This window comes from Pseudonaja textilis, chromosome Z (genome assembly GCF_049901715.1).
Source record: "Pseudonaja textilis isolate UNSWEBS1 chromosome Z, rPseTex1.2, whole genome shotgun sequence".
In the NCBI taxonomy this organism is placed as follows: domain Eukaryota; kingdom Metazoa; phylum Chordata; class Lepidosauria; order Squamata; family Elapidae; genus Pseudonaja; species Pseudonaja textilis.
In genome coordinates this window covers 112,144,975-112,156,847 of record NC_142008.1, presented here as the reverse complement: position 1 = coordinate 112,156,847, position 11,873 = coordinate 112,144,975, and the positions used below count along the sequence as shown (strand labels likewise).

Genomic DNA, 11,873 nt, shown 5'->3' with positions numbered 1-11,873 from the left:
CTCAAGGATGCTCCTTCTCCAGCACATCACACCTAACAGCATGACTAACAAGAGCCCAGCTGACCTCCTGATGGCCAGGAAACTCAGATCACCTCTAGACCGCTTACACCCTGCCTACACCCCGGAAAAGCCCCCCAGCAGCAAGCATTGCACCTTTAAGGTAGGAGACCTTGTATTTGCAAAAAACTTTTCAGGGGATTCCCTCTGGATTCCTGCTCAAATAACTCAAGTCATGGGTCCCCGCTCCTACCGTCTACTGACCACTGATGGCAGAGCATGGAAATGCCACATTGACCAGCTACGCTCCAGACTGACCACAACTTCCATCCCTGACCCCAGCCTCGACACCAGGGGGGGAGGGGAAGCTGCGAGCCCGGAAATAGAACCAACACCTGTTCCTTCAGAACTAACCCCGAGATCACCACACCATAGCTTGCAATACTCACCAGCCGTAGTTGAACCTGGGCAGACGAACACTTCACAAAGAAGCAGCAGCCAAGCAGGTTCAGCGAGCTCGGGGAACCATAGCGGTAGCAACGAAGCTGAGGACTCAATCACCCCGAGGGCATCAGGAGAGAGTCCCAACTATGGCACCATTACAGCTAGATCCAGCAAGCAGTCCAGCTGAACCCGAATTTGAACATGGACAATTGGAATTACATAAGTCGGGTAGACAGGTATGAAGACCTGCCTACCTGCAAGACTATATAACTCCACCCCTTAAACGGAACCGAGAGGGGAGGGGTTTTCCAGACTAGCAGGCTCGAAAGCCTGCAACTCTGATTGGCCCACAAATAGCAGATCATGATTGGTCACCGCAGACTGATCCGATTGGCTAGTAAATGGGCTTCCGCGATTGGCCCAGCTAAGAGTGGCAAACTCAAATCGCCTTCATTGGCTGCCTAGCCGCAGCCAGCGCTATATAAGGGGCTGCTGCGGCTGGGATATTTCGCTCAGATCTGAAGTCACTAATAAAGAGCTGTTGTTATCTGAGTCTTGCCTCCATTCTTGAACCATCCTCCCAGATCTAACAGTATAATAAATGTTTCTTTCTTGAGCTACATACTAAAAAGTGAAATCTCCATTAGATTGCTATTTTTAATCGGTATTATGATGACTGAAAATCTTGAGCTATCTAATCCTTAATAAATAACTGTAAAATGGATGGAATTGTTTTGTTTCTTACTTGAGCTACATACTAAAAAGTGAAATCTCCATTAGATTGCTACTTATTGTTTTTTATAAAGGGCAGAAGAAAAATAAAGAAAAAAGAACCAAAAATAAAACTAGCAGTTGCTTGTAAAAGTCGATTAGTATTTGATTTTAACTTCCATTTGTTGATTTATTCCATACTAAATTACAAAGATAGAAACTAAATGGCAAAATAGGATAATAGACAGTGCACTTCAATTAAATATCATATTGTGTCATATCAAGACAGACCATTTTCTGCCATATAACATGATGTAGTAGGATCCCCTCTAAGATATTATCCCCAGGACATTTGACTTTCTGGTCTTTTAAGGCCCTTCCAGAAGGATAACATGATTGGGGCCAGCCACATCTTGAGAGCAAAAATGATCTCCAAGATAAGGCCAGGCAGAAAGTGCTTTCCTGCTAGGTCCCACCTAACAATATGCACAGGTTTATAGGATATTGGATCAGTAAATCCTTCTAAAGCTTAAGTAAATGTTACAGTAACACTTTATAACATAGATCCTGTATTTAACAAAGGAGAGAACACTATGAACTCAACAGACATGTTTCTTTTTCTTTCTAATTGTATTTTGCTTTCTCGTTCATGGATATAACCTCCCACTACACCATTTTATACTTTGTGTATTAGTTTCAAAGGTTCATAGCAATGTTGCAGTGAGTACTGAGATGTGGTAAACATGCTTCCTTCTGATATTCTTCAAAGACAGTATTTTTGGAAAAAATAATAGTACTGATTACTAATTAAGTATAGTCAGTGTCCCTTCTACTCTATCTCTCAAGAGAATTTCAGTAGACACTGACAAAATTATGATCCTAAGATTAAGACATAACATAGCATTCACATCTGTTCAGAAATATAAAGAACTACCTGCATGTAGAAAAAGAAGGATTTGTGCTTGATCTGTGATACATCCTTGTCTTAATTCCAGATAACCTTCATTGCATTATATTTCGTAATGTAAATGAGTGCCCAACCCATGGCTTTGGTTGAATGGTAACATAGCAGTTGCTCTTTAATGTCTATAATGACTATATATTACACTGAGTTGGTTATGATCAGGATCGTAGTTTTATCTTTTTTTCCTACCCTGTTAATTTCTCCTATTTACAATTGCAAGCTCAGTAGTCCTCTTCCAGTCGTTCACAAGTATTATCAGTCTGGAGACTTAATCATTGCTGCAATTATTTTTCAAGTCTTCTTTCTTTCAAATGAGATCACTTTCCAAAGCCTTCCTTCTCATGAAGTACTTGATCGGTACATGTAAGTATCCCCCTGTTACTCCTCCTCCAGCTCTTCTTCTTATTTTCCTTATTTATACCTATACTGTATTATCTATGTTCCATTTTTCTGTTGAAATATTTCAGTTGCTACTGGTCAGTATGCTAATCCAGTGTCCATGGTTAGCCATTTTTCATTCCATAACTGGGAGAAAATCAGCTTCTTCAATCACTGGAGGTTAAATTGAGACAAATCAACTTTCTAGGGCACTAAAAAGATTGAAAAATTCAAAACCTGGAGATCTCCTCAGTATAATTCCAAGCTTCTTCACATTTCATCACAACCAAAAATTAAAACACTAAGTCCTGTGATGTGTTTGAGAAATGTTTCTAGTTTTCACAGTTCTATGGTGGAAAAATGGAACTGACTTCCTGCTCTTAGAAAAAAATGGGCAAAATAGAGACAAAACTGAAATCAAATACTACCTTAGCATCCAAATTCATTCTGGAAGAGATATTTTATCATGAATTTAAAATCTTAAGTACAGAAGAAGAATCTAAAATACAGAAGAAAGCAGGGTACAAATGCTTCCTTGGTTCAATTTTAGCTTACTGCTACACCCTATCTATGATTCCCTATCATATAATCAAATTATGCTTTTCCAGATATTTGTTTTTGTGTGTAAGTATAAATGTATGCATGTGCAAATACACATATATGGACACACTAAGTATGTATGTATTGTGTATATGTGCCTGTATGACAGACAGTAGATATCCTTAGACATTAGATATTTTAAATGTGTGTGTGTATATATATATATACACACACACAAACATATTTAAAATATTTACTGTCCAAATCTAAAGCAGAAGTATATTCATTCAGTTTATAATTCTCACTGAAGGTTCCTCACCCAAAATTACCAACACACTTTGGCTCTAGCATTTGCTGTAAAGGACATCAATGAAAATTCTGGGATTTTGTCCAATGTTAGCCTCGGTTTCCACATCGCTACCAACTATTTTGAGGATTATACAACTTACCTTTTAGCTATGGAATTTCTATCTACAAAAGATAAATTTATCCCAAATTACAAATGTAATGACCAGACAAATGTGGTGGCCATCATTGGAGGACCCCAGACTAAAACCTGTCTCAATATGGCAACCACTCTGTGCAACTATAAATTTCCCCAGGTGAGTGAAATATGGAGAAAGATGGAAAATCCACAAGTGTATTATTTTCAAATGTTGAGTCCTGATAATCACTCTTATGAAAAGGATTCTGGAAGCAAAAAATATGCGTTTTTTAATGATGAGGAAGTTAGTAGATTATGAAGATTATGGAGAAAGGATTCTACTTTTAGCCTGATGAGCAGTACTAAATTTGCAGATATTATTTGGTAAAAATTTCATTAATAGGAACTTGCCTGGAACACCCACTCAGGCCCAGTTAGTATATAAAGATATATGCATTAGTCCTTTTTTTCTAAAAAAAACCTCTGGTTCTTCTGCCTTTTCCCCACTTAGGTCACATTTGGATCACCACCCTTGACATATAATGACAATTCAGCAATTTTTGTAAAATGGATGTTCCCTGATGAGATCCACCAACTTAAAGGAATCCTGTACTTACTCTTGCATTTTGGATGGATCTGGGTTGGAATGATTTCTCAGTTTGAGGAAGATAGAGAGAGGTTCATTCAAAAGAGTCTTTCCATGTTTTCAGAGAGAGGAATCTGCTTTGACTTTATAGAATGTTTTTTCCCACTGATGTATGGTAGTGAAGCTGCTGAAATGGTGGAGGAAGCAGATAAATTATATAGAATAATCATGGGGAGTACAGTCATTGGTGTGATCTTGAATGCTGAAAACACAGTGCCATTGAGGATGATGCTCTCTGTTTTAGATTCTGATGATATTCCAAAGGAGAGAAAAGCCAAAGTTTGGATCATGTCAGCTCAAATGGAATTCACCTCTATTCTAATGCAAAGACCATTCCCCCTTGATTTTCTCCATGGTGCAATTTCCTTTGCACTTCATTCAAAAGAGCTAATAGGATTCCAACAATTCATGCAGACGAAAAACCCAATTTTTGAAAAAGACAATGGGTTTATTAGGGATTTCTGGAAAGATGTATTTGAATGCTCATTTTCTAGTGATATTTCAGATGAGAATGCTGAAAGGATCTGCACTGGAGAAGAGAAGCTGGACACTCTTCCTAATTCTGTCTTTGAGACCACCATGGGTGCACTTAGTTACAGCATCTACAATGCAGTCTATGCTGTGGCATATGCTCTGAGGGCCTTGCATGCCTCTCAACTCAAAGATGGTCGAAAATTTGATCAGAGGAGGCAGAAGCATTTTATTCAATCAACGTGGCAGGTAACATTTGCTAATGCAAAATAAAGGATGATCCGGTATAAAAGTACTGATTTTAAAGGACTGTGTAGTAGACTGGAGATAGATGATGTGGTATCTCTCCCCCTCTGTTGAGAGAGAGCTGATCAATTTTGACATAGGGCCTCTTTGATCAGTCTTTCAAACCAGCAGTCTTCTCTCTCCAAAACGTGGACTTCATTGTCTTCAAAATTTGTTTTTTAAATGCAGACTGTTGATATCCTCATGGATTTACTTTCTCATGTTGTGCCATGTTTTAGAAAGAGTTTTTTTTTTTCCCCAATGAAGAAATCTCCACATATTTCACGGCATTGTCCTGCATATACCACATTGCTTAGTTTGTAATCTCGATGTTTTTTTCTCATTTCCTTCTTGTTTGGATGGTTAAAAAATGAAAGAATATTTATTTATTTGTATTTCATATTTTTTATGAAATACTTACCCTCATGGTCCATCCTTTTACATATAATTATTGGCTTTGTTATATGAAGAAAACACTGTTTTTCATTACCTTTCAAATATGATCTGAATGATCTGAATAACAAAGATCTTGCATGCAAAATTGGATGAAGTTTGAAAATAAAATGAAGATAATGAAAAAGTTTAAATATATAACTTATGTTGTATATTCATGAACTGGGATAGAACTTGGTAACAAGGTCAGCCAATGAATAGGCATGGTAACTAAATCAGCCAATGGGGACAGTTTGGAAACTGAAACTAGAAATAGCCTAGGATGGAAACTGAAATTAGAAGTAGCCTCTATGTTAAGCTGTGCAGCTCGGAATCTATTGGGTGCTGAATCTGTCTATTGAAATGAACTGCTTCTCTCTTCTGCTTGCCTGCTCAACTAAAGTAAAAGAGAAACTAATTTGCTTGTCTGCTGAAGTGACTTGTAACATGTTTCTGTCTGAGTTTGCTGCGTGTTGGAAAAATCTACAAATGGTTTATAAAATCTACGTATTATGTTTATAAGTGTTGTAAATAAACAGCCATCGGTGTTTATTTTTCTGGAGCTGAATTAATGCTGCAAAACTCTGAATATGTACTTCATGTATGAAATAATATGTAAAGGATCTTATTTAATCTACAACCTGTATATTTAACAGTTTCAAATGTAAAACTTTTTCAATCAATAGCATGAAGGAAATTTCAAATTTAAATGGTTCTCAATTATTTTTTATTTGTTTTTCAATTCAAAACAGTGTAGATTGATGAAGAAAAACGGCATTTTATTGACTGTAAGCAAAACAGAAGGAACTGAGGTTTCTCCATATGATTTCAAAAAATCCAGTTAATATTTATATTGCTTTGATTTTTCATTCAGCTCCACCATTTTTTGCAGCAAGTCTCTTTTAACAACAGTGCTGGAGAACAGGTTTCTTTTGGCCCCAATGGAGAATTTGAAACTGGGTTTGATGTTTTCAATTGGGTCACATTTCCAAACAAGTCCTTTCTAAGAGTCCAAATTGGAAGCATTGATCCCATGGCTCCCCCAGACAAGTTCCACACCATTTCTACTATGGATGCTGTTTGGCCCCTTGTATTTAACCAGGTGTGTTTCGTTTTTCAGTTTTTAACAAATCGCGTCTTCATTCATCCACAGAAATAAATGATTAAATGACTATCACGACAACAACCTTTGGATTTAGCAGCCTCAATATTTTTATATGTGATGTGAACATAAACTGCTAAAATATAAATGGGTAACTTAAAATTGAAATGCCCATAACCATTGATTATCTCCAATGCAAAATCATCTCAGTAATTGTAGTACTAGATTTTGTGATTAGTCAGTTGAGCATATCAATGCATGAGCATTGAGTTCAATGCAATGAAATTGAGATAAGCTAAGACAAGCCAATAAGATAAATTGGTATTTGATAAAATAGAATGCAAATATATATTAAAAATGAATATTTCAGATCAAAAACAGCAGGTGCTGAGAAGGCGGAGCCTCCTCGCTGACGGGCAGTAGATTGCAACTCTCTGCGGCTATTGCCCGTGCTCTTTTGTTGGAGAGCCCCAATCATTTTGATTAGGGGCTAAAACTGCCTTGGAGGGGCAGCGGAGTAAGAGCAAGCAGCAAGCCTGATTGTGGGGAGCCGCATCTCCCCCCCTTGGGCTTGGTTTTTTTTCCTCCCGAAGATGACTGCAGTGGTGGTCTAATATGGCCACCCTGAAGAGGACGACTCAGCTGGACTAAGATTTGGAGGGAAGAAAGAGGTGAATGACATCTGAACTGGGACAACTGGGCAATTTAATTGAATAAAAGTACCCCCGGACTAAGGTAACAGAATTTTTAAGAAAAGAAAAGTGAGCAGCGAAATTACAAAGGGGCTGAGAAAAAAAAAGAAAATATGTCTGACAGCTAAATGGGGCTTCGAACCGGGAAAGATTTTCAGAGGAGGAGGAGTCGACTCAAGGAGAAGACATTTTAAATAGACAATTAACACAAAGAACGCTACAAGGAAGTGGGGAAAGAAGGATGGTTAAAAAGTTGAGATTTAAGAAGGCAATTAAAAGAGGGAATACCTGTGAAGTCAGGAAAGGCAGGAAGACTCAGCAGAAAGGGGGAAAGGAAGATATTAAGAAAGAGAGGGATATAAACTGGAATGAGAAAAGATATGGGGAAAAGAGGGGGAGAAGAAGCCTTAAGAAACAGGCATGTGAAAGAAACACAGAACTAATAAAATGCTGAAAAGAAATTGTTTTTTCAGAGATAATGGTTGATGAATGAAAAAGGGGATTCTGCAGGGTGACAAGGTGTAATAAGGATATTTCTGTGAATAAAAATATTTAGAAACCAGGGTAATATAGATACGGATAACTCTTAATAAAGGGGGCGGGGATATGCTGTGGAACCAGCTAAATTAATAAGTTTAATATAAACTATTAAAAGCAAGGGGAGACTTTAGTAACTTTATTATTACTATTATTAGGTAAATATATATTGTTTATTTTTTATTTTTTAAATAAATATTAAAGGATTATATTTGAAATAATTGAAATGAAATAAAAAGATGTTTAGATTGAGATTAATGAAAGAATTTAGAATTAAACTTTATTATTATTAGGCAAAAATATATTGTTTATCTCTATTTTCAAAAATAAATATCCAGAGGATTATATTTGAAATAAATGAAATGATATAAAAAGATGTTTCGATTAGAATTAATGTTGTCTCTCCTTACTGAAAATTTGGAATGGAAAAGGTAAAAATCGAATTAAGTATGCATATATCGATGTATAATTGCTATCATATTTGTATGTAAAGGTGATGACCCAGAAATATGTTGTCCACTAAAAAGAGATTTTTATTTTTAATGTGAAAAACTGAATAAAGTTTGTTTAAAAAAAAACCCAACAGGTGCTTGTTTCTCAAACTCAGCAAATTTATGAGGTGTGGACTTCAATTCCAAACTTCAACATACTGGTTGTGAAATTCTGGCAGTTAAAGTTCACACCTCTTCTACTTGCTGAGGATTGAGGAACAAATTAATTGAATTGAATTGAATTTTAATGAATTTAAAACAAAAGAAAATGATGAAATTGGACACTAAGGATTGACAAGGATGGGAAGAGTTTGGGTATGTATAATTGATGAAATAGAAACTCCCAACACATAAATGCTTCATATGAAAGAAATCTCATTTTATTTATAACAGACAATGCCTCTTTCCATCTGTAATGAGAAATGTCCTTCTGGCTCCAGCAAGGTAAAAATTGAAGGGAAATTATCCTGCTGCTATGACTGTAGACAGTGTCCAGATGGGAAGATAGCTGACCAATTGGGTAAGCAAAGGAATATGTTGAATATATGGATTAATTTAATAAATATAAATTTATTAAGAATAAGTATTATGGTGTCTGAAAATCTTATCTGATAGGTTGTATACTTTGTGCATTTTGTATATTATTTTCAAAAAAAAATAATATGAAGTCATAATATCTTAGTAAATAAAGTATGCTATTAATTCTTCATACTTAAAACCTATCATGGTTCTGTGAAACAGTTTTATTTGTTCTTTTTCCCCAGACTTAGATGACTGTTTCCCATGTCCAGAGGATCAATATCCAAACAAGGGTCAAAATAATTGCCTTCAAAAAACTGTAACTTACTTAACTTTCCAAGAGCTGTTGGGTATTTCTTTGGTAATGATTGTAGTCTCATTTTCTGTCATCTCAGCTGCGGTCCTGGGAATCTTCATTAAACACCAGGACACTCCCATTGTCAAAGCCAACAACAGGAACCTCACCTACACACTTCTCATTGCTCTCCTGTTCTCCTTCCTTTGCACTCTGCTCTTCATTGGGCAACCTGATCGAGTGAAATGTCTCTTGCGACAAACTACGTTTGGCATCACTTTCTCTATAGCTCTTTCTTGTATTTTGGGTAAAACAACCATAGTAGTTCTTGCTTTCATGGCCACAAAGCCAGGCTCCAAAATGAGGAAGTGGGTGGGGAGAAGGATGGCCAACACTATTGTCCTATCTGTCTTCACGGTTCAGTTCACTATCTGTGTAGTGTGGTTGGCAATGTCTCCCCCATTTCCAGATTCAGACATGCACTCCATGGTTGAAGAAATTGTCCTGGAATGTAACGAAGGTTCAACCACAATGTTTTATACTGTCCTTGCCTTTATGGGGCTCTTGACCACTGTCACTTTCACAGTGGCCTTCTTGGCTAGGAATTTACCTGACAGCTTCAATGAAGCCAAATTCATCACCTTCAGCATGTTGGTCTTTTGCAGTGTCTGGGTGTCATTTGTTCCCACCTATTTGAGCACCAAGGGAAAATACGTGGTTGCTGTGGAGATCTTCTCCATTTTGGCTTCAGCAGCTGGATTGCTGGGCTGCATTTTTTCTCCCAAGTGCTATATCATTATTCTGAGACCTGAATTGAATAAGAAGGAGCAATTAATAAGAAAATAAAATTGATATTTATATCTTGGTTATTTTCCATATAATATAAAGGGTTTGGGTTTGGGGGGCTGCTTTGGGGATTCTGTGTTATTCCCTCATATCAGCATGTCAATGTGACATATAAGAATACCTTGATATATAGGGACACAGATATATATCCCTATTGCACTCACTCTGTGAAACTATGACAGATAATTTAGCGTGTCACCTTTGCTTTGCATGAAGATTCCCATGAAAATAAGACAAACCAGGAAGTTAGACAGTATTGGAAAAATAAACATACAGAGAACCTGTTTGACTGCAAACTCTCATTTATCATTCAGACATTTTTCTCTTCTATAACAACTTTTTCATAATTTTCAGGATGTGTAGATAGGTATTGAGGTAGGGTCACACAAGAAGGCGACTTTCAAAGAGTTAGCTGTGATTATATTTCCAAGTTAACTTTAGGACCTAGAGAGTTTCCATGAATCTTTTCTTTTTGAACTATTAGATCATTATTCTGAGCTCCAATAAGAATAAATGGGAATAGCTAATCAAGAAGATAATTGTATTTAAAAATTGGTTTTTAAAATTACAATGTTCAGTTGTCTCATACTTATTGAATTTGTGTCCTGGAACCCATAAGCCTCATAAAATATTTGATTAAAAAAAATCTTGCCAACCATCCTAATATTCTTCAGAAGTATGTTTTTTTTTAAAATGTTGGTGTTATGGATAACATGGCTGTCCACAAATTGGGAAACAATCAATACTAGTACCCCTTGAAGCATGATAGCATCCACAGTTATGTTGTTGTGGGAATTGAATAAAGAGTTTGGAAGAAGATTGTGATGGAGAATTACTTCTTAACTTCTCTCATGTAACTGCCTTAAATTTTGCTTAAAGATATTGGTGTAATAGTGGTTTTATACCTGTGTTTTGTTTCCTGCTTTCAATGAATTTCAAGAAGCCAAATCCCAAAATGTTTCAGAAGGCCTAAGTAATTTGTTGCATTTATTAGAATGACAAAAATGTATAATCATAATTCTAATGAAAAAGAACTGGAAATTTTTTTTGAAATATTATGACCTGGATATCAAAACTACGCAATTATTGGATGAAACATGTAACAGTGATACCCATTGTCATCAGGGTACTTTGTACAATGTCCAACAATTTTGCAAAGTACATCAAGAATTTGCAGCTTCCTGCAAAATATTGTGCTACTCAAAACAACATACATTTTAAGAAGATTCTTGTTGACACCTAGGATGCTGTCAGCAACCTGTATCAACCAATGGAGCCAGTCAGTGACATTTGTGATACATTTTTAAATGTTCAGTTGACTGAGTTTCATGTTTAAATAACAACAACAACAACAACAACAATAATAATAACTGTAGCAGTAACAACAGCAACAGCAACAAAAAAAGACCATGTGACTACCAGTTCAATCAGACTTCTAACGTCTCCAGGGAATAAAGTTCTAAGTTCTGACTGTACTGACTGATTAGACTCCCAGCTGCCGGGGCTGCTGGTCCATTTGCAAGGACAAAGTTGAAACCGTTTCACATTGAATAGGTAAATGCACCAAAATTGCACAAACTGATTACAAAGCTAGACACAACTAAGTTTCTAAATTAATCAACTTTTTGTTATGTAAAAAATATGACTTACCTGTATCTGAAAAATCATGGGAACATAAAGTGAAAAAAGCTATTAAAAATGAGAAGGTGAAAATCTTGTGGGACTTTCAAATACAGAAAGATCGGCATTTGAAACACAACATGCCAGATATTACAGTTGTCGAAAACTGAAAAGTACAATTTATTGATATTTCAGTACTAGGAAATGCCAGAGTCCAAGAAAAAGAACTAAAAAAAAAGAATTATCACAACCTGGCCATCGAAACTATGCAATTATAAATGAAACATGTAACAATGATACCCATTGTCACTGGGGCACTTGGCACCAAGTTCAAGAATTTTACAAAATACATCAAGAAATTCCAGTTTCCTGCAATATCACCAGCAGAATTGGAAAAAACTGCTTCTCAGAACATCGTACATCTTTAAAAGGTACTCAGTTGATACCTGGGATGCTGGCAGCAACCCGTATGAACCATT

The 11,873-nt window shown here is 36.3% G+C and overlaps 1 protein-coding gene across 1 annotated transcript; it reads left to right on the top strand.

Annotated features, from left to right (window-relative positions):
- Positions 1-642: 642 nt before the first annotated feature.
- LOC113452512 (vomeronasal type-2 receptor 26-like) lies at positions 643-9,774 on the top strand. Its single transcript, XM_087916139.1, has 5 exons — positions 643-677; positions 3,345-3,636; positions 3,970-4,824; positions 8,508-8,634; positions 8,879-9,774. Exons 1-5 carry the CDS (start codon positions 643-645, stop codon positions 9,772-9,774), a joined length of 2,205 nt encoding a protein of 734 aa, XP_087772265.1.
- Positions 9,775-11,873: the final 2,099 nt, after the last annotated feature.